Source organism: Myotis yumanensis, unplaced genomic scaffold, assembly GCF_028538775.1.
Source record: "Myotis yumanensis isolate MYYU_CA2020_CCGP unplaced genomic scaffold, mMyoYum1.0.hap1 SCAF_5, whole genome shotgun sequence".
Lineage (NCBI taxonomy): Eukaryota > Metazoa > Chordata > Mammalia > Chiroptera > Vespertilionidae > Myotis > Myotis yumanensis.
The window spans coordinates 55,895,292-55,922,988 of NW_027223756.1; the positions used below are offsets into that span (position 1 = coordinate 55,895,292).

A 27,697-nucleotide genomic window follows, 5' to 3' on the forward strand; every position below is an offset into this window, starting at 1 on the left:
CAAGAAAAATGCTGGTTGCAGAAATTAACGTGGATGTCAACATGACTGTTGCTGGCTGGGGACTTGCTGAGTCCACACTTCAGTGTACTACTGCAGGCACCCTGGGGGGGTGGGGTGCGGGAGGAGGGGACACAGGAATGGATGAGCCTTGGTCTGGGCTTTAAAAAATGTAGAAGTTAATTTGGATGCCAATGGGACATACATTGTTATAAAATGAATAATAATGATTACAGAGATTAAGTCAAGGGAAAGGACTACTATGGATGGGAAAGGCCTGGGAAATGGAGGCAGTGAGATTTTGCTAGCATGACTGAGGGAAAAGAAGGTCTTGATGTCCAAAAGGTCAAGGACACTGTAGAGAAGGGGTATTGGAAACAGATGCTCAGCTTTGACTTTTTTGATGGTAGAAAGAAGTGAGGAAGTCGGGGCAAGGAAGAGATGTGGGACTAAGTGTGAGGTAAGGAATGAGACCTCCAGTTGATAGGAACAACTGCTATTTATTTATTGTTTTGGAGTTGCATATGTGAGTTGTTCAGGCTGGGGGTGGATGAAGAGCAGTTGCAGAGGATTGGGAAATGAGCTAAAATCTGACATAAACTCCTGTGACTCCTGGGGCTGTAGCCCCTGGGTTTCCCCAAGGCAACCCGGAAGGCCGGTAAGAAATGTGGCAGAGACAGAGCTGAGTGATAAGGTTTTATTTAGTGAAGTGTTCCATTAGCTGGCAAGTGCAGCACCTTTTTATCCAGGGTGTTTCTGTTTGTTAGTGTGCAGATTCAGCATAATTAACATTGGGCGAGTTCTATTCTACTGCGTACTAATAGCTTCTTTTCCAGACCTTGAGTTTAAAAGCACACTTTGGGGGGTTGGGGGGTGGGTCTGCTTGCCCACCTATAACTTGCAGTGTGTCAGGGACAGCTAGTTATGTAACCAACCACCATCCAAGGCAGCCTGTGATTCAGGGGGGGGTTTCCAGGGGAGAGTCCTTGAGTGGCCCAGCATTTCCAAACTGTTCCCTGGGTCTAGGGATCTCACGCCATCCCAGGTTTGTTCCATAGTGGCCATTCAGGAATAGTTGTATTCCTAACAGCGACCCTGGAGAATCCAGGCTGTAGGAAGTAGTCTCTGGCCAGTACTTCCTCTCACCTTAGATGCCATCTTGCATCGTAAGTTGCCAGAGCACGGAATCTAAAACCCAGATCTGTCTGGATCATTCCTTTAGTTGGAATGATCTAACTTCAGTGGCCTCCCAGCTACAGGCCGGGATGGCACATAGGGTTCATTATGTCCTGGCCGCGTTCATTCCTCATCTCTTATTGAGTTTCCAGAAATACAAAATTACTTGGAGTTCTTAGTCACTGCCCTCCTGGGCTGTGGCATTGTGCTATTTTATGCCTCTCTGCCTTAGGCACTTCCTCTTCTTTCTGCCTGGGATATCCCTCCCCCTGGTTACATGCCTCTCCTGCAGGCCTCATGTGGGACATCATTTCCTCCAGGAAACCTTCCCGCCCTCTTGTATGCTCTCATTCTGCTCCAGCAGCACCTCCAGTGTTCTCTCATGGTTAGACCAACCCCCTTTCACTAACATGACATGCACAGAGTCTTCTTCCCAACCTTGTGATCAGAGACCATTTGTTCACCTACGTCTTCAGTGCCAAGAATATGTTGGCATATTGTGGATTTCAACTTGCTGAACTGAAACACAGGAAACAGAAAATACAACTTTTAGAAGAGAGAGGTGACTTAGAAAACAACTTTGAACACACACTAATATTCAAACACTTTATAATTTGCTACCAGTAAGATCTTTGGACTTATATTTAATGATCAGTGATCTGGCAGAGTGTGTTGTATTGTGTTAGGTGTGTGTGTGTGTGTGTGTGTTTAATTTTTATAGTAGTCTATAAGACTAGTTTATAGTCTAGTAGACTGTTGCTTTTATCTCTTGCTTTTGCTTCTTTGCTTTTGAATGGAAGAGAGAGCAAGAAGTAAGCACTGGTCCATCAGATAAACTATTGAACTATACTGCCATATGAATCCCCCCCCCCCCCCCCCCCTACACACACACACACACACTAGTTATTCTTAATGGCACAGTTGTAGTTTGTGAAGCTTCATGGCCCATGATGTACTCATTCTCTATCTCCTTTTAAGCACCGAATCAAGATTAGTTATATACTTAAAGGTGTCTGCTCTTAGAGCCAGGAGAACAGGGGTGGTAGGTTATTAAAAAAATCAGTTATGAATGCACATTTCTTTGTGATTCTAGTTAGTCAATAGCCCAAAGCATTTCCTTACCACTCTTAGTCTGCAAAAATAAGCTGTTATACAATTTTTTTAAGATAAGAAAATTTCAGAGCTAAAATAGAGTAATGCTGACTAATGAAGAAAAGCTAGTCTGTTTAGCAGCCTTTTTCTTCTAAGGAGATGGTGGGGATAGGAAACATTGTGTTATCTAGATTAGTTAATTAAGTCAAATGTCTTCCCACAATGCTGTAATGAAAAATAGGTAATATGTTTTAAGTATAGTGTCTGTGTAGAGCTCCAAGTAGCTTGGCTCTACTGAGAACGTGTAGAGCACTTGTCCGTGGATTTGAGATGTGCATTTCCACCTGTTCCCTGACACTCATTCTCTTGCTCTGCTCATCTTCATTCCTTTGGTATATGCCTTGTCATAGAATCATGATGGAGAGAACTTAAGTAAAGTCTTCGAGAGATGAAAAGTTGGGCAGTATTAGAGAACTCTGATTAATCTTCATGTCTTAGTAACATTTAAAAAAATTGTTAACAAACATCTGACCAGTACTTCCTCTCACCTGAGATATTTGTTAACATTTAAAAAATTTGTATATTTCTTCTCAGCTTTTCAAGTAGCTCTAAATTTTGAAGTAGAAAGTACAGCAGAACAAAAGCTATGCTTCTTTAGAGCAACGGTCGCCAACCTTTCAGACCTCACGGACCACCAGTGGTCCGCGGACCACCGGTTGGCCACCGCTGGCTGCTTTAGAGAGTCAAGGCATCCTTTTGTGCTTCTGTTAGCCTCTCAAGTGGTTACACATGTTGAAATGTCAGCAACTCTTCCATGGCGTGCTTGGCGATGTCTGTTTTTTTGCTGTGGTTGAAATTACAGTGTTCTCTGGAGTATTATTACATAGATCACTACTCTTAAGTCCTTTCCCTAATACCTAAATTTAAAAAAAAGACATAGCTAACTTAGCATTAGTTTATGATGTTTTATTGACTGATGTCCCTACCATGTTTCTGCATTGCAGTAATTACTGGACTGTCTTTGGTCCCAAGGCAGGATGGCATGTACATGTAACTCCTGTGTGAACCTGGTTTACACCAGATTTAAACAAGTCTCTGGAGTTCAGAACCGGAGCTGAGTTAACCAACTTGTGCAAGAATACATGTTATTATTTTATGTTATCTTAATACAAAAAGAAATGACTTAGTAAAGGTCTCCCACAGGAATAGGTGTGCAAGGAATACCCCAGACTGAAAGACCAGGTGTTAAGTCATGAACAAGGACTGGGTGGAAGCTAACTTTCGTTGTATTTATTTGGTACATTAAGTGGAATTTGCTTAAGATTGCTAAATCCTGCCTTTCTTCTGTGTGATGGAAAATGTTGCTTAGTAACTTGGTTTTTTTTCATGCTGCCACTTTTAAGCATTCCAGAGGATTTGGAAGTATGGGTTGTACTCATGTGACTTTCTTAAAATAACTAGGCTCCAACTAAAGTAGCATAAATAATCATCTATTGATTCATCCATATATGTGTGTGTGTGAATACACATATATATTATATAGAACAATGTTAAGATGGAGTCAAAGCTAATCTCCTGAGAGGGAAACATTTGTGTTTATTGTGAAGAATAATCATTTGTTATCTTGAGGTGTGATTATGTGATTTATGTAGATCTTTTGATTCTGAAAGCATTTGAATTTTCTGTTTAGAATTTGTGAATATTTGAAATCCGGGCCCATTTTCAATGACTGATGGGGCGCATCATTACAGCTAAGCATAGGAGTAGCTAATATTCCTTTATGAAAGAAATATGCTATTTGTTCATCTTATTTAGCCCTGATAATCCTAATATATGATTCAGTGGTTCTCAACCTTCCTAATGCCGCGACCCTTTTATACAGTTCCTCATGTTGTGGTGACCCCCAAACATAAAATTATTTTCATTGCTACTTCATAACTGTAATTTTTCTGCTGTTATGAATCGTAATGTAAATATCTGATATGCTATATGTGTTTTCAGATGGTCGTGACCCACAGGTTGAGAACCGCTAGATGATAATTTGTATATCAGTGTTAATACTGTTGATTTTTTTTAATTTGTTTCTTTTTAGAGTTGTGATAACTTACATGTGGATCTATATATGATCTGAGCTCATAATTCGCACACATACATACCAGCTTGTATTTATTAAAGCTTGTAAATCAACACATGTCTGGCTGTGCTCAGCAAAACATTTACAGTATAATTTCTGATCTCAGCTGGTTTACCCACTTAATGACCATGGACTTTATCAGGGGTTGATTCGTTTCTTAAATGATATTTGCAGCCTAATGAAGTGAACTTGTTTAGTAAAAGAAATATTTGCCATGTGTATTTTGCTTGCTTCTGCTCTGTTCTCTACTTGGATCCCTCCAGCCCCCCAATTGAATCACTAAGACTGAGAGTATCCATAGTTGAGAAGAAACTGGGGCTGGGAAATCTGGGGCACGGTTGAGAGTATAAGAGAGAGAATATAATCATAGAATGGGCAAGGCCTGGGGACGCTGCTGGGGGCAGTGTGGGATCGTGGATCCTAGACCTGGAAGGTCAGAGTTGATACATAGGTGAACATAGGCAGCAAGCAAAAATCCAGGACACAGGAAAATTGGAGTTTGGTGGGTACAAAGGAAAATATAAGGAAACATCCGGATCACAGCAGGAACCAGTCTGTAGAAATTGAAAGAGCTATGACACCACCTGGGCAGCAACCTTGGAACATGAGAACTGAAGTTCTTTGGCATTTCAGTGCAAGTTGTGCTCTAGCCAAGAGCTTGAAAGGCATTCCCTGTTTGGACAGGAACCAGGCCCAGAGTGTGGGCCCCCAGAGCCCACTTATAAAAGCAGGTCATGGGTGTGTCTGCCTGGAAGGGGAAGGGAGGAGGCCTGGGAGGGTCCTGGCACCTAAGGAGAGAGGTTAAGGACTTGTGGCAGCACAGGCAGAATCAGCACTTTGCTGGGCATTGTGTACTCCATGACTCACTGGCCTCGGTTGTAACACACCCATCTTCCAGGCAGTAAACCACCCCTGGGCTGGGAATGAATAAAGGGCTCTTGAGGATTCTGTTCCATTCCAGATGATCAACAAACCTTATATCTCCATAGGTGTTTATAGCTCTGTTCTCATGTTTCTCTGCCCATTAACCCAGAAGGCAGTGGGAGCTACACTATAAAGATGCTCTGACTTAAAAGCTGCTAAATAGTTTGCGTTTTATATAAAAATCTCAGTTCTCTTTTTTAGATTTTTCATAGAAAAAAAACTGTTTGCAAAGAAATACATTGGAATAAACAATATTCATGAGAAAAATGTAACTTATGATTATGTATATAGTTTTTGTGTGTATTGTGTACATATAGATATGTAATATCTATATGCATGCATATAAGTATAAATACATATGCATAAATATATATTGCTCAGGAATTTCTGAGGATGAGGAGATTTCCAATTATTAATTGTTTTTAACTCAGTGTTTTGGTCCTTTTAAAAAATACATTAGTACAAAATTACTTTGTCTACTTTTATTTTTACTTATATTATGAAATTAGATGAATTTATAAGAAAGAACTTATGAACCTATCTCATTTATATCTTTTCAGACTCACTTCTAATCATACATCTCCTTGTCAAATATTTAGTTTTTAACTTAAATTATTTTATACATACACTTGCAGGTAATTATATGATTAGTGTTTTAATAGCTTTATTGTATGGTGAGGTAACATTGTGATTATCATTCTCTTCTTTTTGACCATTTGGGTAAATAATATTTTTATTTTTCATTATTAAAAATATCACCAGTGTGAACATTTATTAACCAATTATTTTTGGGTTGTTTCCTTTAGGCATTTCTCCCAAAGTGAGATTAACAAGTCAAAGGGGAGGAACAATTTTAATAGTTTTTGTACATATTGGCAGATTGTTTTCCAAAGGGATTGAGCTAATTTGCTATGCCACTATCGATGTATAATGTCCCAATTTTAGATAGTTAAGGCAGTCTGAGTACACATGAGAAGTATAATTACATTTCTACCCCAAAGCCTGGCTGTATAGATAGCTCTCATACATAAACTTGATATGTGGACTTTGAAATTATAGAAGTGATAAGGCAGGGCAGCTAATTTGTTCTTCAGAACGCGGAGCCTTAAAGTTAGGGCTTTGGAGCTGGAGACTATGCTGTGTTGACGTGGAGCCCCCTTTTGGACAATTGTGGTACTGTGATCTCTGTCACCGAGGCCAGAGCAAAGGGAAAGGGGGGCGGGTCCCAGCATTTCTGCCAGTGAGGTTATCAGGCCTTTGAGGAATTCTGGGCAGCTTCTTGGATGTTAGGAAGGGCGGGGGCACTCTAGAGACAGCATAGAGCGAAGGAGGGCATGTCCAGTGGGCACGCTGGGTCACCAGTCATTGAGCCACGTACCTCCTGGGGAGCTGCTAACCAAAGGTCTTTCTTATTGAAAATGTCAGCTCAGGAGTGCTGGGGTGATTTCTTCCTTTGTAACAGAATTGTTAATTTTATAATAGAAGTGGATAGAGATGACAGACTCTGTAGAATTCTGTTCATTCTGTAAGGATATAACTTGCTTGGTCTGTAAAGGTTCCTTTGCCCTGTTTCTGACAGGGGAAAACTTAGAACTTCCCCTGAGAACTAAACTTCTGTCATCGCTCTCATGCATGCTGACACAGCATCGTACCATTGCCAGCTTCTCCAGTGACTTGCAAACATTCCGTAACCTAAATACAGAGCATGTAACCGCATGTTACAGAACTGGGCCAGGAGGGTGCTGCCTGCAGTTCAGACAGGCAAAACGGAATGAAAATGAAGCCATCAGTGTTTGGTTGTTTGAAAATGATCATGTGGATACATTTTAAGGAAATGAATGAATATTACCATAAAAGTCATAAAGTTACATGGGAGTTGAGATAAAAAAACATTGTTTTAGTTTCCAGGTACCAAGGTAGAAGTCAGTACTGATGGGCAGAGAGAGTCAGGGAGCATCCACAGGCTAACAGTGGCAAGGGAGAGAAGCACCATGACCCGATTAGGAATTTACTCATTTTTTTACTGTCAATTGACTTTTTCTTTTTGGTGGTCAAAGATATATATGAAGTTTGCCATCTTAATTAACCATTTTTGTTGTTGTTAATCCTCACCCAAGGATATTTTTTCCAATGATTTTTAGAGAGAGTGGGAAAAAGGAGGAAGAGAGAGAGAGCGAGAGAAATATTGAGGTGAGAGAAACACATCACCTGGTTGTCTCCTGAACACACCCCAACCAGGGCTGGGGATTGAACTTGCAACCCAGGTATGTGCTCTTGACTGGGAATTGAACCCATGACCCTTCGGTGCACAGGCTGGTGCTCTACCCACTGAGGAACACCTGTCAGGTCCATCTTAACCATTTTTAAGCATATAATCCAATGGCATCAACTACATTCACAATGTTATGCAACCATCACCACTATTTCCAATACTTTTTCATTACTCCAAACAGAAATGCTGTACGTTAAGGATTTATTTTATAATTGGTTATCTCAGAACTTTTTCTGGCTTCAAGAAATGCAGACATATACCATATGTTAGAGCTGATTCTGCTAGGTATATGTCTTTTGTTAACCAGTTTCCTCTCATCCTTCCTAATGTTGCTTATTTGGCTGAAAAGGGTGCTCATCCAAGTAGAGGAGGGGAGGATAATGTTCTCTCAAGGGCCTATGAGGATCTGTGTTCCTCTGTTGAAATCCTCAAATCAATGCTATTTATAGGAGAACACAGGTAGTCTTGCTCATTTAATGTATTTTAAGATTAAAAAGCAATATTTTTGACAAGTTAGAAAAAATTTAACTTGTCATTACTTTGAACACAAAAATGGTTTATATTTTTCATATTTCTTTTTGGTATTTTTTTTCATGTTTTTGACATGGTTGATAATGATGGACCTAACGATATAATGTAACTGATTTTTTCATCTAAAATATCATTTACAAGTTTTCATTTTGCTCAATCGTCTTCATAATAAGAGGCCCAGATATGCATGTGGCTTAATTTGCATAACCATACTACCTTCTTTAACAGTTAGGTTGCCCAAAATGATAACTATTATAAATGAATATCTGCAAACATCTTCCTTCTATAGTTTAACCTCTTCATCTTATTCTCATGAGAGAGAGAGAGAGAGAGACCAACACAGTGCTCACCTATTTCTTGTGGGCCATGGCTCCCATATCTTCCGTGAAGATTTGGCACAATCGGTGCCCTGTTTTTGTCAGTATGGTAGACATCAGTTGGTTGACAAATGTTTGGTTTGGTTACAGGTTGTGAAGATCTTAGAGAAGCACGACCCCTTGAAGAACACCCAGGCAAAATACGGGTCCATCCCTCCAGACGAGGCCAGTGCAGTGCAGAATTATGTAGAACACATGCTCTTCTTGCTGATTGAAGAACAAGCCAAGGACGCTGCCATGGGGCCGATTCTGGAATTCGTGGTCTCTGAGAACATAATGGAGAAACTCTTCCTTTGGAGCTTGAGGCGGGAGTTTACTGATGACACCAAAGTCGAGCAGCTAAAGATGTACGAGATGCTGGTCACCCAGTCGCACCAGCCTCTGCTGCACCACAAGCCCATCCTGAAGCCCCTGATGATGCTGCTGAGCTCTTGTTCAGGAACAGCCACCCCCACTGTGGAGGGGAAGCTGGTTGTCCTGCTCAACCAGCTCTGTTCCATCCTTGCCAAAGATCCGTCCATCCTGGAACTCTTCTTCCACACGAGTGAGGACCAAGGGGCGGCCAACTTCCTCATCTTCTCCCTTCTAATTCCCTTCATTCACCGAGAGGGGACTGTGGGTCAGCAGGCCCGGGACGCTTTGCTTTTCATCATGTCTCTCTCTGCCGAGAACAGCATGGTGGCCCATCACATCGTGGAGAACACCTACTTTTGTCCTGTAAGTCCCACTCCCTTCATTGCCATGCTTTTCACCCAGTCCTCTTCCCTCTCTTGTGCTGGTGATAAATACTTTATTAGTCCTTTTCAGCAAGTTGTACTTGGCACCTTCTTTGGAAAGATATTTACAGGATATCTTTGGGAGGGACCAGGGCAATCCTAAATCGAGATGCTATTGATTGAGCAGTGTCAGCTCAAAATACGGAACCTACATGTGTAACCATGTCTTGGTTCACTTCTGTTGGGTTAGAAACTATTTTAGTTTTTTCTAAGAGCATGGCCGGAGCAATTGGTAAGACCTGCTCTTTTTGTATTTTTACCTTCTCAGGTTTATTGTGCTCCAACGGATCATGGCATGTGGTGAGACCCCTCACAGCTGGTCTCACAAATTAATTTGTTTCTCAGCAAGATAATGACCATAATTGTGGACACAAAGCACCGACTTGATATTTTTTTTTAAATAAGTACCTATTTGCAGTTGGAGGTAGCTAGAAAAACTCTATTCTGTATCGTTTCTTAATCATTGGTATGGTGAGAAGTAACGTGTAAGGTCGCTTGCAGATGGTGGAGTAGCCCAGGTCCAGTCCCAGTTCCAGAAAATAACGGGAGCTGTCCGGGACTCTTGAGGTGCCTCGGGGCTCTGGTCATTATTTTGGCATTAGTGTTGGCTTTGGAAGGAAGATTCAGAGGACAGATTTATATCTTCTTCTGGTCTGTCAGTTACGTTGGGCAACAGCTATTTTTATTTTCCCAACTCAGTGAACATTTCTGGTTTATTTCCATTGTCTGTTCTTTTTACCAGTTGCATCGTTGTATTTCTTTATAAACTATAGTGCCTTAAATATGCCTGATTCTGCTGGCAGACTGCATAAGACCATTAGTAATTGTTTTTTTTTTTGGAACAGGCCAGGCAAGTTGACATAAGTAGATTAGATTCGTTGTTAATTAACACTATATGGGTAGTTCTTGAACAGGCGTGAGGGCACTTAGAGGGCATTTAGAAATGTATGTGGGGTGTGTTTGGTTGTGATAGGGGCATGTGGTGGCTGGGGAGGAATTTAGTGTGAGGGGGCCAGGGATGCTGTACAGCAGTTTGTGGAATGGTCTTGCCCAGTAAAGAACTGACCTGCTTGAAATGCTAGTAGTAACCCTAGTGAGTAATATAATGTATTTTGCTTTGAGGTCCAAAAGCAGTAATTTTCTTTATACTACTAAATTCCTATTTCTACTAATAAACCAGGGTCACCTCATATCTGGTGAATATTTATTTCAGGCCAACAAATAAGTAAAATTTTTTGAAAAATAGAATGGCAGTTAAAAAATTGAGGATACGAAGTATCTCTTCCCTTCTGGGTTCTGACCAATGGAATAAGAGATTGTACAAAGATTGATAGTCACATGGGAAGTGAAGAACTGATTCGTTCATCTGTGCCAACATACTAAGTTTCTCTTTCTTTGAGCTGTCTGAAAAAATATTTATCTTCTACTACAACAACATTGCTCACATCTAGCTCCTCCTTTTTATTTTCATTCCTACCATCCTTGTGTTTAGACCCTAATGTGTCTCCCTACTTTCTTAGCATCTACCAAATTCACTATCTTACATTGTCAGATTATACTCCTAAGAGAATTCTGATTTTGCTGTTTTATTGCTTACATTTCTTCAAGAGCACTCCAAACTGGATATAGCAATTGTGGCAAGCAGAATAATGCTCCCCCCTCCCACTTCAAAGCTGTCTACATCCTAATTCTTGAACCTGTGCACATGGCTAGTAAGAGATACAGTCAGAATTTGAACCTGGTTAGTTTGACTCAAGGACCCATGTGTTTAATCACTTCCTTGTACTTAAGTAATAAAATATCAAGACTTATATTTTTGCACCAACTATAATTATAAAGCACCAACCATAAAGAAAAGACTGGAATTAAGAAAAAAAACACACAGACTGGGAGAAGATATTTGCAACACACATAAATACAAGTAATTGGTACCCATAATATACAAAAATATTTGTAGTGCTACAAATTAATGAGAAAACACTAGAAAAATGGGCAAAGGATGTGAATGAACAATTCCCAGATGACACCCAAAGCCCATAAACATATGAAAATATGTGTATCTTTCCTATGCAAATCAGTTCACAAAGAGACATCAGATACTGCTTATCTGAGTGGTGAACTGTCAGACATCTGGTAACACCAAGTGTTGTCAAGGGTGTGAAAAAACAGGAACTCTTGAGAATGTAAATTGGGACAATAAATCAGGAGAGCAATGTGGCAATATTTAATACAATTGAATATTTGTGTGCCATGTGACCCTGCATCTTCTAGATATCCCCTTAGGGAAATTTGGCATATGTTTGCAAGGATACATGCACAAAGATATTCAATAGAATACTGATTTGAGGAAGAGAAAAATAGAAATATATTAAAGGAAAGATCAATAGACTGTCTTGTTCTAATAAGGGATGGGGAACCTATTTCTCTGCCAATGGTCATTTGGATATTTATAAAATCATTCGCAGGCCATACAAAATTAGCAACTGAAAAATTAGCCTGCAGTCCAGCTGGTGTGGCTCAGAGGTTGAGCATTGACTTATGGACCAGGAGGTCATGGTTCGATTCCTGGTCGGGACACATGCCTGAGTTGTGGACTTGATCCCTAGTTGGGGGTGTGCAGGAGGCAGCTGATCAGTGATTCTCTCTCATCATTAGTGTATCTCTCTCTCCCTCTCCCTTCCTCTCTGAAATCAATAAAAATATGTTTTAAAAATTAGCCTGCTATATTTGGTCAAACATTTAATTATTCAGGGTCAGACCAAATGATTTCGTAGGCCTTATACTGCCACAGGCCGGACATTCTGCACCCCTGTTCTACATAATGGGTTACTACACAGAATTCAAAACGAATGAATTGCATGTATAGTGTACATGTAAGTATATATGTGTGAATACCTACAAGTCTAAAAACATGTTAAGTAAAAATACAAGTAGCAAAAGGTTACATATAGTATGTTAGTAAATTCACAAAGTTTTAAGACATAAGGTATGCTGTTTTTTGGATACATGTGAATACAGTAAAAGTACAAAAACAAGTACTGGAATATGTTCCCACTTCAAGACTGGTTGCTTTTGGGGGTGAAGGAAGGAGAAGGGAGGGTAATGAGGTTGGAGTAGGGTTTAGCTCTATTTGTTAGATTTTATTTTTTGATAAAAATAAAGAGTGCCCTGAAGAAATGATGTGCAAACATTAAAATCTGTGAAATTTTGGGATGGTTTCTATCCTGTTATGTTATATATGTTTGTAACATTTCATACTTAAACATTTAAGTTTATTAGGACTAGAATAGAGCATATTTTTAATGTTTAGATTTTCACTTATGTTGTAAGCAGATTTTACTGAGTAATTGTTGCTTTTATAAAAATGTGTTTTCAAACACTGTCGAGTTCATTAAAGTTGGAGGAAAAACAACGTCTACAGCTGACATTATTTTCTAGGATGGAACACAGAGCTGCTGTGTTGTGTTAAGTTGCCCCTCAGGATGGATCCCATAATCTCATTTGTCCCCAGTTTTCTATAATTACATCTGACAACATAATTTTTTTAAAAGGGGGCCTCTGTATGTTGAATATAAAAGCATCCTCTGTTAACCACCCGGCTAAGGACCACAATTGACAAAAGGCTTTCTCTAATTAGTATGATTGTCAAAGTGTGTTAGCATCAGGTGTGGGGAAGAGTAATGACTCTTTCAGGAAACTAGACCACTGTTGGAAACTCCTGCTGTTGTCATTGATAGGAAGAGCTTGCTGGTTCCGCCACCGCTCATCTCACGATGTGCTTTTCCAAGAAAAGGAGGATGAGAATACCCTAGGGAACAATTTAGAGCCAACAAATGATTGGGAACTCTATGACCCTGTCTTCTTTTTATTTTTTTTAAACAAATATTAATGATTAAGCCCTTGTCACTTGTTACTGATGGGCAAAAGTAGAAAGCAGCCTATACATAAATTCGGAAAGGCAAATTGAAATTTTGCAACCTTTAGGTACACAGCCGCAGGTAGAACATTATTTATCCCATATCTAAAATTTATGAGGCTTTTTATGTTGGCAAGGTGTATCAAATGGTCCCTACCAGGTGTTCTGCTGCTAGCTTCAGACTAAAGCCATCTGCTAAAAATCTTTTTGTTTTTGCTAAAATTAACTGGATAGTATTGAATGTTTTGCGTTAAAGATGGACCTTCCCTGGCTTGTTTTGTGCTCTGGGCACATCACCTTTCTTCCCTCCAGTGGGAACATTGGTATGTATCCGCCATGATGGTCACCTTTTCACATGCGTTATTTTCTTTAATTCCCACAGCAACTCAGTAAAGAAACTGAACCCTAGAGGACTTAATCACTGCCTGTAAATGGCAGAGGCAGGTTCAACAGCTGCATTAGTCTGATACTAAAATCCATGGTCTCAACCACTACCATGCTTTCAGGGAAGTGGTGCTGTTTAAATTATCCGTTATTATCTTTATAGTTTTATATGGCGATTATTTTCTTTTAAGGAGACTCTTGAAAGAAAATAAATTAAAAATATTGGGTTACTACTTAATGTGTTAGGAACAAATATGTCTTATAATTACTTTTGTGTGGCCAGGATCAATGCAAGGCTAAAATAGTGGATGGGTATTTTATTTTTAATTAGCTGTTGAATATCTATATATTTTTAAATTAAGTTAAAAATGAAATTTAAAAGTAAATGGATAGTGCCATTAAACTCTTGGAAAAGTTATCTACAAACCTGTTGCCTCTTCTTTTCCCTTGTCCTGTTCCCACAGCACCCTCTGGTTCCCTTTGTGGAGCAATCATCTTTCTTGCATTTATTAGTTCATCACCTTTCTTCTCCATCTCTCCTGGGCTGGCTTGTTCACTTCTTTCTCCAGCACCTGGGCCACAGTCAGTGTTTTAGAAATATATGTGGATTGGGTGAATGGATCTGAACTCTGAGCAGTCTTAGAAAGGAGGATCTAAGTATTTAGCAGTAAAGATTTGGAATCTTGTTCTTAAGACTGTGTAATACTAGTTCTGGCTTGTGCGGCTCAGTTGGTTGAGCATCATCCTGTGCACCAAGAGGTCACCAGTTTGATTCCCAGTCAGGGCACATGCCTTGTGTTGCGGGTTCAAACCCAGTAGGGGTGTGCAGGAGGCAGCTGATCTATGTTTCTCTCTCATCGATGTTTCTCTCTCTCTCCCGCTCCCTTACTTTCTCTCTAAAAATTCAATAAAAACCTATTTAAAAGAAAGATGTGATACTCTTTATTCTGCAGAATATTTTCTTCCATGTTTCTTTGCCTGAAGAACGTAGCAGAGATGTTCGCTAGCCCCACGTATAGTGGCAAGAACGCGGTAGTTCTCTGTTCCAATCGCCACACTCCACTGTCTCCATAGACAGGCTTCTGTTCCCATCTTACCCATGCCTTTTCCAAGAATACACTTTAAAAAAGTGAATATTAGGTATGTGTTATTTTTAATTACTGTCACTGATGTATGTAATTTGAAGATTAATGTTGCTGTAATTATATTGATATGCTAAATAGTTATTCCCAGCTTTTTAGTCAGACAAATTAAGCCTGTCTTTATGAATTCATTTTCAAAGCCTTAAAGTGGTTAAGGAATCGGGCATATGCAGAATTAAAGCCTTTGTTCTGTGGTTAATTTAGCATGAGTTAGCAAATGTAATTGATTTTTAAAATGTGGCATCAAGGTTAGATTTCCCTTCAAGGAGAACTTTTGGTCTCTGTTCTCTCTTGGTAGAAGATTCTAATTTATTACAGACAACTCACTCGGGTCACATTTACAACGGGAGTTAAAGTGATTGGTTTGGGTGTGTAGATAAGGAGTTAAGTACTTTAAATAGGGGACAGTCTCCTTTGGGAGCACAGATGCTTTGATTATGAAAAAGAGATAAATGCATTATCTTGTTTACTGTTGTATTTCCTGTACTTACCCTAGTACCTGGCCGGAAGATACTTAGTAATTCTTTTTTAATGAACGAGTGAATGAATGGGTGAAAAAAGGTCACTAGGAAAAAGGACAGAGAAACAGACATAATCTTTTGATTTCTTAAATATTGAAATGGTTCACTTATTTCTCTCACTGCCCTTCCTACTCCACTGTGGGCTCCCACTCCATGTGACTCCCAACCCCTCCTTCCCGAGGCACCATCTGGTTTCTCTGTGCTAAGACCTCCAGGTTCTCATTTCTCAGGCCAGGCCTGTACTCTATTGTCCAACTGGGTGTGTTTCTCACGGGAAGCACTGTTGGCCTCTGCTGCTCCATATACCTGCCTGCACAAGTCATCCACACCCCAGTGAGGACTGGACTGGACAGGTGACACCAGGTGAGACGGAGCAGACAGCCATACACTAATAAATGCAAGACAGACAGGTGCTACACAAAGGAATACAGAGGATGCTGTGGGAACAGGACAAGGGAGAAGGAGGGGCAACAATGAGGTTATAGATCATTTTTCCAGGTTCAACATACCTGGACCCCCACCACCTCCTCTGATTTTCTGATGTCAGGCACTATGGGTTACTTTATCATATCTCATCTGCCTAAACCTCCCTTCCCTCTCCCTCTGGTCTGTATGGCTTGAGGTACCATGTACATATGGATGGTTCCAGATCACCATCTCTAGCCCAGATCCTTCTCTAAGCATCAAGTCCATATAGCTGACTACTGGGCTCTTCAGTGGCTGTCCCTCAAGCTCTTTATCTTGGCCTACAGAACCCTGCAGGGTCTGACTCCTGCTCACCTTGCCGGCTCTCTCCACCTCTAATTCTACATTCCAGTAGCACTGCACTGCTTAGTTCCTGGAACATGCCATTTTTCCTTCTTCCTTTGAGCTTTTGTAAACACTCTGCTTAGAACATTCTTCCGTTCAACACTCTTTTTTGGCCATCTACTGTTTATTCTTTAGCAGCTTGGGCGTCACTTCTTCTGAGACCATTCCCTGCTCCCCCACCCCAAGTCTGGATTAAGGGCCTCTTGTATATCCACAGCACCATGCATTTTCTATCATGTATTCTGAACATTTATTACACTATTATAATTGCTGATTCATCTCTTATTAGACTCTGAGATCAATGAAAACTTCGCTATTTCTTTTCTGGGCCTAAGTTAGGATTGAATGTTTTCTTGAATGTTTCTAGCTCAGGGGTGGGCAAACTTTTTGACTCGAGGGCCACAATGGATTCTTAAACTGGACCGGAGGGCTGGAACAAAAGCATGGATGGAATGTTTGTGTGAACTAATATAAATTCAAAGTAAACATCATTACATAAAAGGGTACGGTCTTTTTTTTTTTTTTTTTAGTTTTATTCATTTCAAATGGGCCAGATCCAGCCAGCGGGCCGTAGTTTGCCCACGGCTGTTCTAGCCCATCTGAGTCCCTCATAACCTCAGGGATTAGAGGAACGCCTTTTTTAGGTAACTTCTTGCTTCTGTTCCGTGCTATTCCTCTGCCTGATCAGGATCTCTGAGGTGCTGTTTGGCGATCGTCACTTCCCAGCTGTGACAGCCATAGTTTCCCTCAGATTATGCTGCACAAGATAAAATCAACAGGCTCACAGCACAAGTGGGTTCCTTGCCCACATTTCTGTCTCTGTTAAAGACATCATTATTTTCTTAATGACCAAGCTGGATAATTTAATAGTTTGGAGTTCTCACTCATCCTCACTTACTAAGCCCAAACTCTGTCCTTTTAGGAACATAGCATTGAGGGTGGAATAAACCGCATGAGCTTTGGATCAATACTGGATCGACAGATATCACGGTTAGCTCACCCTCACACCCACCTCACACATGAATCGCAAATTTATTTCCTCCTCTCTTTTCCAACTGCCAATACTTCAGCTTAGCCCCACTGTAGCTCTGTTTGAACTATTGTCATCATGTCTAGCCGACCCATGGCCCCCAGTTCTTTCTTCTTGCTATCACTTGTGAAGATCAGATTAAAGTGCTTTTCAAACTGTAAATAGGCACGTGTCAGTCATCACCTTGAACATGTTTGCAGGACTCTTTCTCTAAAGCAGCGGTTCTCAACCTGTGGGTTGAGACCATCGGAAAACACATATAGCATATCAGATATTTACATTATGATTCATAACAGTAGCAAAATTACAGTTATGAAGTAGCAACGAAAATAATTTTATGGTTGGGGGTCACCACAACATGAGGAACTGTATTAAAGGGTTGCGGCATTAGGAAGGTTGAGAACCACTGCAGCCACTCATGGTTCTTACCTGTGAGATCTTCTGACCTGAGCTACCATAATCTAGGGCAGTGGTCGGCAAACTGCGGCTTGTGAGCCACATGTGGCTCTTTGGCCCCTTGAGTGTGGGTCTTCCTAAGCCTTAGGAGTACCCTAACTAAGTTAATAACAATGTACCTACCTATGTAGTTTAAGTTTAAAAAATTTGGCTCTCAAAAGAAATTTCAATCATTGTACTGTTGATATTTGGCTCTGTTGACTAATGAGTTTGCCGACCACTGGTAGGGCTTCCTCCCAGAGACTGGGTTTGTGCCTTCTCTGAATCTGCATGCAGCGTATGGTACTGTAATGCTTGTTGATGAGTTTGCCCCTCTCCTCAACAGCTTGGGGGCAGGAATCATGTTTTCTTCATCTTTGCCTCTCCCTCACTCCCCCTACCCTTAGACCAGCATGTGCCTGGTACAGAAGAGACAAGCAACCTGTATCTACCGTGTATGAATTAACCAAATACCCTGGTTGCTGCTGTTCCCTCTACAGGAGTTGTCCTTCCCTGCTAATCTTCACCTGTCGAATCCTTCCTAGCTAGCGAAATACCCTCTCATACTTTAATACCTTGCTACTTCAAGTGCAGTCTTTGGACCAGCAGCATTGGCTTCCCCGGGGAGCTGTTAGTTGCAGGTTCAAACTTTGGGGAAAAGCCCAGCCAGTGTGGCTCAGTGATTGAGCATCGACCCATGAACCAGAAGGTTGCTGGTTTGATTCCCAGTCAGGGCATAGCCTGGGTTGCGGGCTCAGTGACCATTAGGGGGCATGCAGGAGGCAGCTAGTCAATGCTTCTCTCTCATCCATATTTCTATCTCTCCCTCTCCCTTCCTCTCTCTCTCAAAACCAATAAAAACATATTTTTAAAAATCTTTGGAAAAGAGCTGATTACATTTTTATTTCTGAACACAGGTGCTTGCAACTGGGCTCAGTGGTCTCTACTCTTCTCTGCCTACAAAGCTAGAAGAGAAAGGCGAGGAGTGGCACTGCCTTCTGAAAGATGACTGGCTCCTACTCCCCTCTCTCGTCCAGTTCATGAACTCCCTGGAGTTTTGCAACGCCGTCATACAGGTACTGAGTGCAATGCAGGGACCCTTTGTTAGGATCCACTCAGAGTATAAGCATGGTAAAGGAGTAGTATATAAATAGTCCTTTTTTAATTTTAATGTTTATGGAATATTGATGTTTTACTCAAAGCATACTAAGTGTTCTTGAATGAGTAAAAATGTTAGTTTATGGGTTTCTGGGAAGTTTTAATTGAGAAAAAGTAAGTAGATATTCTTTTCTTCTTTATAAAAAATGCTAATTATGTTTTGATTATCTACTTAACCATCAAAAATAAGTTCAATACCTGACTCATTAAATAGATATTTTTAGGCTTCTAAGTACTCCAAATTATACCACTTTTATTTCAAGGTCTTTTGGGGAGTCTACAAAGGAAAACACTTTGTTGTGCTTAATGGTGCATACTACATAAAGAATATTGTTATCCCAATTGAATTTAGAAGAACTTAAGCATCTTCTTAGCAACACAAATTACATTTGCTTTGAAATTGGCCTGCTTTGGGGGGAAAAATGCCACTGAACTCTACTATATTTGGCTTCTTGATTAGATTTTTATTTTCAGATTTTTTGTTACTGTTTTGAATAAAAATTAGATTTTATAAACATTTAAGGATGTAGTAGGTTTTCATCAAAAATGTTTTATTTCTGTATAGCATAAGCATCACCTCAATATTGGATTTATTAAGAAATCAAATTTTCTTTATGGTGATTGTGAGGTGAAAAATGTTAGTTATAATCTGTTTATCTACCAAATAAAGAAATAGCTTCTGGAAAGAAATGCAGTAAATCACTTTGGTTCCCATCTCATTTTTATTGCTAAGTCAAAGGAAGTTTTATTTATATATAAGATAAGTGGATTACATCTTAAGTTATTTTTTTTCTTTAATATTACAGTCTATCAACATTTTCCTGCAGAAGAATGTGGACATAAAAGAGATGGAACTGTTAGTTTCTCCCCAAATGTACACAGAGAGAGATTATTAGTAATTTAAAGATCTAGCCTCACTTCCCTAGAAAATGCCTTTTATTTGATTTGATTTGATTGTATGTCTTTTTAAGAAAGAGAATTAAAGCTAACAGGCATGGTTAAGAACCGAGAAGTGATATATTTCATTCAATATTTTGAGGCCATAGACTTTTAAGATTTTGTTTGTTTGTTTGGGGGTGCTATTGAAAAGATTACTTGTAAAAGAGGCTAACCAAAGAACTTGTATGCATATATGCATAACCCATGGACACAGACAATAGTTGCAGTGAAGGCCTGGGGAGGTGGGGGGCGGGTATGAGGTGGAGAGGTTAATGGGGGGTAAAGGGAGGACATCTGTAGTACTTTCAACAATAAAGATAAATTTAAAGATATTAGTGGGGGTTATCCATACAATATATATTTTTGTAAATCAAATATAGAAAGACTTGTGCCTCTGATAATGTTTTCTGCTTTTGAATAGGATCTAATTTTTATGAACAGAATTTCTAAATGCCTTCCTCCTTAATAAAATGAGTAGCAGAAAATGCACCTCTAAAATGAGAAATTCTTTTCTACCAGCAAAATAAATGTATTTAATTGTCCATTTTGACAGTGGTATTCTTTTTTTAAAATTAGTCACAAATTGAGATGGGACATAGATGAAATTATGGGGTAAAATTATACTTTTTAGTTTGTGAATTTTATGATATGACTCTGTATACATCTTCAGTCTATTTTTTTCAAATAGAAACTTAAAACTATCAGCTTTTCTCTCTCTCTTTTTTTTTTTAAATTCCAAACTATTTATACTGGAATAAACTATCTGGAAAAATTCCATGGAGGTTTGAAGTCTGAATTATTCTTTAACCATGAAATAAATGGCCAAAATTTGGATTTCTATTTTGAAATCAGGATATACACAGAAATGTTTGATTTTTAAGAAGCCCTAAAAATTGAATTCTTTGTAATTTTTATAACTACTTATTTCTCTCTTAGGTGGCTCATCCTTTGATTCGTAACCAGCTTGTAAATTATATTTACAATGGGTTCTTGGTACCAGTCTTGGCTCCTGCTCTCCACAAGGTCAGTGACTGGCTGATGTAATATTTTATCTGTTTGTAGTACAACTAATGGAAACTGAGAAAGGCCAACATGGTGTAACTGACTTGATGGTGTCTTCAGCCTTATTTCTCGTACCATCTATATTCCTTAGCCATATCAAACAGGTCTTAACAATGGTGACAGCTTTAAGTCCGATGGGATCCATTTATTGTCATAGAATACGGCCTTTTGAATGTCAAGTAAGATAGTCTAAACCAGGATTGGCAATTAGACTGACTCTTGTGCTTGCTGAGGTTATGGATGGTGGCTACTTGGAACTTCCTGTTAAGCCGTCCTGCAAGGCCACATCTGTCACAGGGGGAGCAAGGTTTACTATGACTGTAAAGAGGGGTGTGGTAGTAAAAGTCCCATGGATTTGCCATATCTTAGGACATAATTTTTTATTATAAAAATTTTGAGACAGCAAAAAATTAAAGTGAAGCCAAGTTAAGGTCTCATCAAAGGTTGGCTGTCTCATTCGCACCAGTCTGAATTCACTATGATGCTCTCATTTTGTGTAATAAGTCAGCTTACTCCATTGTGAGCTGTCAGGAGATACCCATGGACCTAGAATTCTAATTTTAAGTTCTTGATTCACTAAGTAAAGAAACATATACAATATTTAGTTCAAGAGGATCTTTGTCAAGTTGTTGTAATTGCCAGCCTTGGTCAGGAGAGAAGCAGGAAGTACTTATCACATGCATTTAGATGGAATGCCCATTTTTCTACACCTGGAAGTTCCATTTCCATGAGCTCTCATTTTATAGAATCCGAGATTACATTATTATGGCAACTTTGAAGCCTGGCTGTGTATACTGATGGGAGGAGCAGGTCTCCCCAGCACCCCCCAAATTTCCAAAGTATTTTATTTTGAGCAGATGCTACCTTCAAGGCAATTCCATACCACAGATACCATGGTTAGTATTGCAGCTCCAGCAAGCCTTTCTGCATGCTCATCTCATGGAGCAGCAGGTCTTGGTGGAAGATGTGCATGTCTTGCCACTTAGTGCCTTTTGAGCACAGTGGCAATGTTTTCCAAACAGACAGGGTATTTGCTGTGAATAGGACCTGTGTGTTACTTCTAGGCTCAAGAGGGACTCTTGGGTACGGTTTGAATATAAAAGTATTGAGATTTCCAGTTTACTTTAGTGGTTTGTGGGCACAAAGGGCCCGCGTCTTTAAAAATGCTTGTAAAATATGGAACATATCCTTGGAAAATACACCCCTTGTATTTGCTTTCAGGTTGTCTTTCTGTTAGTATCTTGCTGTTCTTGGGTTGGGGTGGGTGTCTTGAAGTGGAGGTCTCCAAGCCTCTGCATGAAGGAACCCAGCAGAGCTGGTGAAATCCTTGGCAGTAATGATCCCTGTACTCCCCCGCACATTTAGACTTAGTTCCACATTTATTCCCATCCTTTCCCCCATTGACCGGTTGACCTAAAATAATTTCTTATCATTGCCATAATAGCTGTAATTATAAAAATATTATTTGCTCAGTCTATTTTATGGTATTATAATTAACCTACCTTAATGTTACAATATGAATGTTAACTCTCATCCACCTCAGAGAGCTGCCATGAGGCTCTGATGGGTCACTGTGCTCCCCTTCATAGCACTCACCACAAGTGGAATCGAATCATTAAATGTGCAATAACTTGCTGAATAGCCTGTGTCCACAATGGTGCACCTGCTTCTTGGGGCAGGGTTCGCACTTGTTTTGTTCACGGGGGTATCTCCAGTGCCAAGCTCAGTCCCTTAGATGTAGAGGTTGAATAAACCGCACACGATGGAATGATGTTTGTCAGAGGGCCAAGCAGAGTGTTTGCACTTGGTACATCTCCCGAGAGTGGCTCAGAGAGAATAACAATAGCACCTTACATATATTAACAAAGATTGTTCTCAGTAATTCCCATAATTAAATGAAAAATTTTAATCATGAAGTGATTTTAATACATGCTTATTGTGGAAAATACAGTCAATACTGAGTATATAAAATGCAAAGTGAATGTTACCATATTAGATTTCCAATCCCTAATTAAGATTCCTTAACTTTTATCCATCGTGGACCATTTCTCCCAGGACTATTGAGCTACTAGAAAGAATATTTCCTCCTTAATTTATTTTTCATCCTGCTCGTCATCTTTTTATTTTGTTTGTGCTTAACAGCCTCTCCTCTGGCTCTTGGCTTCCGAAATGGTTGATGAAGAAAAGAGCCTTTTATGAATGTCAGGACAGGGGCCAAAAACCGATGAGGAAAAATGTCCAGAATTGGGTGTTTCTTGAGAAGTTCCCTGTGGGAATAGTCCCATGCTGTGTCCTCTTCTTTGATGTGGAAGAGATACTGGGCATCTCAAGTCTACTGCAGGGGTTCCTGTCCATGGTTTTCGCCTTCTGGGTCTCTTGCCCTGACAGAAGAGCCTTATTTAATGCCCTAAGTAAATTTCCCTGTGAACTATCTCAGCCCCCAGTTTATGCAAGACATTCTAGTTACCTGCCATCAGCGCAGGCAGTTTGTAGAGGTGAATTTAGTCTCTCTCTCATAAGTAATATAAATAAATTCATACTTAAAAACGTTACCACATCACAATACTCACAAACAGTGTCTCCACAGCATCGCTTAACAAGAGCTGAAGTCATTACAGAGGGTTGTGGGTGGGAAAGGAGGGGAGGGGGGAAGTGGCAAGTGGAGATGGTCTCCGCCTTTCCTCTTCCCACTCTGTGTATAAGGTCACACCTCCAGTGCAGGCTGTCCTGCTGCATGCTTTCTTCATGCAGGTCTGTGGGGCAGCCAGTTGTTCTCCTGTGTTAGTATAGAGGTGAAGCTAGTTTCTTTATAGGGCTGCACAGTTTTCTGTAGTGTGGATATACAGGTCTGCAATCCTGTATTCACAACTCAAAAATGCAAACATCTCTGAAAACGGAATTTTTAAAATAATTGTCTTTGATGGCAAACCCATACCTAAACTGTCTCAAGGCTGTTTTTTTTTTTTTAAATCTCACTTGAGTTAATATTTGTGTGTTATATGGAAGAAAAAAAATTAATGTATTTGATTGTAGAGTTCTGCTCCAGATCTGCTGGGTTACGTCAAATACGGCAGTTGTAATATTACTTTTCTAATATATGAAATTTTGAATTCCAAAATGCATGGTCTCCAGGGTTTTGGATAAGAGATTGGAAGCCTATTTTGGACATTTAGGGAGGAATACATTTTTGGAGAAAGGTTAAATCACACTTTGTAAAAGTCACATTAAAGAAAATGATACCATGTCAATGTAGGTCATTTAGGAGTTGGATCTAACCATAGCCATGGACATCATGTAAAATTGTGACTTTAGATTAATGGAACAGCCCCCATCCAGCAAGAGCTAGCTCTGTCTCTGTATGTTTAATTGATCAAAGCAAAGTTTTCAAGGCTGAATATTCATCGACATAGTTGTATTAGTCTGCATTCTCAGTGGAGTGGATGCCAAGATAGGTTCAATGTGCAAGGATTTTGCTAGGGGAAATGCTGGTGAGAGAGACAATGGGGAGCAAGGTCGGGGAAGGCTGGGGGAGTTGTCAGGCTGCAATGCAAATCTGACCCCAAGTGCAGGAGAGGGTGTAAGATTGAATGGGAGTGTTGCAGGCTGCCCGGAGGAGGCCTGTGTTTCCCAGGGACAGGTCTGCCAAGCATCCCCACTGCACTGCCATTGGCTGTGAGGAGCCTGTGGGGGTGTGGGGGGTGTGGGAGGAGTTCAGTGTAGCCACAGGGCCCTTGGTCACTTATGCTCCCTGTAGTTAGAGGTCTAGGTGGTGGATTCCCATGGCCACTGCGTTTCCACGTGGTTGATTTCCATGGTGTTCCTGGTTGTAGCTGTCAAAAAGATAGACATATATATTTGCTTAATTTACAGACCTCCTCTTTTTGTGTGTGAAACATTCCAGAGTTCAAATGCTTTCTCATGCATGTGGTCGTTTTGGTCAGGATTAGCTTGAGAAAAGAACTTACTATGTCAGTCACCATGATTATGCTTCAGTCACAAACAACACCAATGTCTCTTTATGTTTTTGTTCGCATGACATGTCCACCTTGGGGTGTGGAATGAGCAGCTTGTAGGTAGCTTTTCTCCATGATATTCTCAGCCAGGGACCCAGGTTGATAGATCTTTAACATCTGATATCTCTGGTCATAATGTCTGAGGGGAGACCATAGTGAATGGCCCGCTGGCTTTTGAAGCTCTTGTCTGGAAGTGACACATGTCCTTTCTGTTCTCATTTCATTCTCTGAAGCAAAGAAAATCACATCTGACCTCAGAGGGCAGGGCAGTTTCATTTTCTCAAAAAGAAAAGTCTAGAATGTGATCATCAGCCCTAATGACTTTTGTCAGATGGCACCCACTGGGTAGTGAGGAGAGTCTACAGGAGTATGATGTTTCAATGATCGATTGCTGTGTGATAAGCTGCCCCCAAACTTAAAAAGACTTAATCATTTATCATTAGTATAAAGTACAAGTCTCTGGTTCAGGAATTAGGGCAGGGCACAGTGGGGACAGCTCGTTTCTGTTCCATGATGTCTGGGGCCTGAATAGCTTGGAGCTAGATGGATCTCTGTCTCTCTGCCTCTTTCCCTCTTTCCACAGAGCCTCTCCCTGGGCCAGGTTGGGCTTTCTCACAGCATGGCAGCCTCAGGTAGTTGAATTTCTTATATGTGGGATGAGGGCTCCAAGAGACAGGAAATACAAGCAGCCAGTCTGGAAACTGAAACAGTGTTGCTTCTATCATATTTTATTGTTCATAGTAGTCACAGAGCCCACCCATTTTATAGGGGAGAGGACATAAACCTCCCACCTCCTGATGACAGGAATATAAAAGAATTTGTGCCCATGTTCTTGGTAGGTTTACCCTGGTTACCACCCCTACAATTGAATATGTTTGTTAAGGGGCAGAGAAGTATATAGAAAGGGCCCCCTGATAAGAACCATGAACTTCTGTCATGGATCACAACCAAACCTGAGGCAACCCCTCAGGGAAGAAGTCAGTGGAATAAAATAAACATCAAAACTTTATGCTCCTTCCTTCCTCTGATGTCCTGCTGGCCTCCCATTGGGTGAACCCAAATGGAAACCAGGTGGCAAGGGAATCATGGGAAAAAGAGGTCCATGTAGGTCAACTGGGCTCTGATCAGGGTGAAAGATGGAGAGGGGCAAATGGAAGGCATCAGCACACTTATTTACTAGGGTCAGCATTTTAGAGTAGTAATTAGCACATATAGATGGCATCTATAGAGTGTGTTTGGAAAGGCTTAAGTAAATGGGGGGTTTAAAAATTTCTAGAAACACATAAGAAAGTCTACTTTTTATAGTTTATACTTACTTCCCAATTCTATATATTGAACCTTATCCTTTAAAGCCTAAAATCATGGTTATACTTGAATGTGGTAGGTAGATATACTAACAATATACTAGTCATGAATGTTTTCTCTTACTCGGTCTTCAAAAACCAGCTTAAATCTCACTGGCTTCCTCAGCCTTCCCTAACTTTGGGGGTTCTAGGCTTCCCTCTTTTCTAGAATTTATAGCTCTTAATGTATGTGTCAGTCATTTTGCACAGAGCATATGCACTTTTGTATTGTTTGGTGTATTCTTATTATTTGACTTTGTGTCCCCACCTCTATCCTGAGACCCTGGAAGAGTCTTTATCTATGGTTCCCAAACCGTTTGCCAAGGAGCCCTGGTGGTTCTTGATGAACTCACAGGGACGCTGCCAGGTAAGTTAAATTTATGAGGGAAATGCAGTGACATCTGTCCGATATTAAGTGAACTCCTAGCTTGAAATAGTTCAGTTTCAGCACTCAATACACATTCCTTTCAATATGCTGAGTTTGGGGTGGGTCCTGTGCTGTAAAGCAAATGCACATGAAAATTGGTGTGGGACGGAGTGAGGTTGGCAGTGTCCAGTCTGATGCCTAGGTGTAAGTGACCAGCAGGAGGTGAGTTGTTAGGACTTAACCACATTGAATCATTTGGTTTTAAATACTTAATAAAAGGGATGGTTGGGTATTTCTTCTGGCTTCTGAGCGCTATGAAAAAAAAATTACTGATACACTGAAGGTACCGTGAACTGAAAATGCTTTAGATCCTCTGATCTGTGAAGTATGATCTTTTATGCCACTAGAATAGGGTTTGGCCAGCTACAATCTGGGGGCCAAGTCTGCCCCATGGTTTGTTATTGTGTATCTTGAGTTAAGAATGGTTTTCATATCCATCGAAGGATAAATAGATAAACAAAATGTGATACACCACACACACACACACACACACACACACACACACAGGAAATTCTGACACATAGATGAACCTTGAATTGTGCTAAGTGAAATAAGCCAGTCAAAAGCGGACAAATATCACATGAATTCACATATATGACGTAGTGTAGTCAAATTTATAGACAGAAACCAGAAAAACAGTTACCAAAGAGGAGGGAGTAATGGGGAGTTACTGTTGAATGGGTACAGTTTCAGTTCCACAGAGGAAAAGAGTTCTGGAGATTGGTTGCACAACAGTGTGACTGTACTTAACACCACTGAGCTGTGCACTTAAAAGTGGGTAGGGTGGTAAATTCTATGTCTTACCCAAAATTTAAAAAGATAGGAATGTACAACGGAATGACAAACCCTACAATACTTACACTTTGGCCCTTCACAGAAAACGTGGGCTGAGCCCTGCTCTGGAGGGTAGCATGGTGCTCTCTATATTTTAGATCAGCGGTCGCCAACCGGTGGTCCGCGGACCACTGGTGGTCAGTGAGGTCTGAAAGGTTGGCGACCGCTGTTTTAGATGATCCATATGTGTTTGTAGATGATGGTAATAGTGGAAGAAAATCCCCAGTTAGAAAGAGATGGCCTAGTGAAAGGATTATCAAGACCTTTTTTATTTTTTTTTAAGGCAGTGATGAGGCTGAGGAGCAACAGGCAGAAACAGAAGGAAGCAGGCTGATTGGCTTTGCCACTAGCTTGGAAGAGTCTTTGTCCAGGTGTGTTGTTTAGGGGTCCCGGGCTGGCAGGAG

The 27,697-nt window shown here is 40.3% G+C and overlaps 1 protein-coding gene across 6 annotated transcripts in view; it reads left to right on the top strand.

Moving 5' to 3' along the window:
- The window catches only part of FHIP1A (FHF complex subunit HOOK interacting protein 1A), a 211,542-nt gene that overhangs the window by 123,070 nt on the left and 60,775 nt on the right, over positions 1–27,697 (top strand). For all 6 annotated transcript variants that reach the window (XM_070415308.1, XM_070415311.1, XM_070415310.1 and 3 more), the window contains 3 exons: positions 8,594–9,220; positions 18,435–18,593; positions 20,551–20,637. In XM_070415308.1, coding sequence (XP_070271409.1) covers positions 8,594–9,220; positions 18,435–18,593; positions 20,551–20,637 — 873 coding nt within the window. The remainder of the gene's footprint in view (positions 1–8,593; positions 9,221–18,434; positions 18,594–20,550; positions 20,638–27,697) is intronic.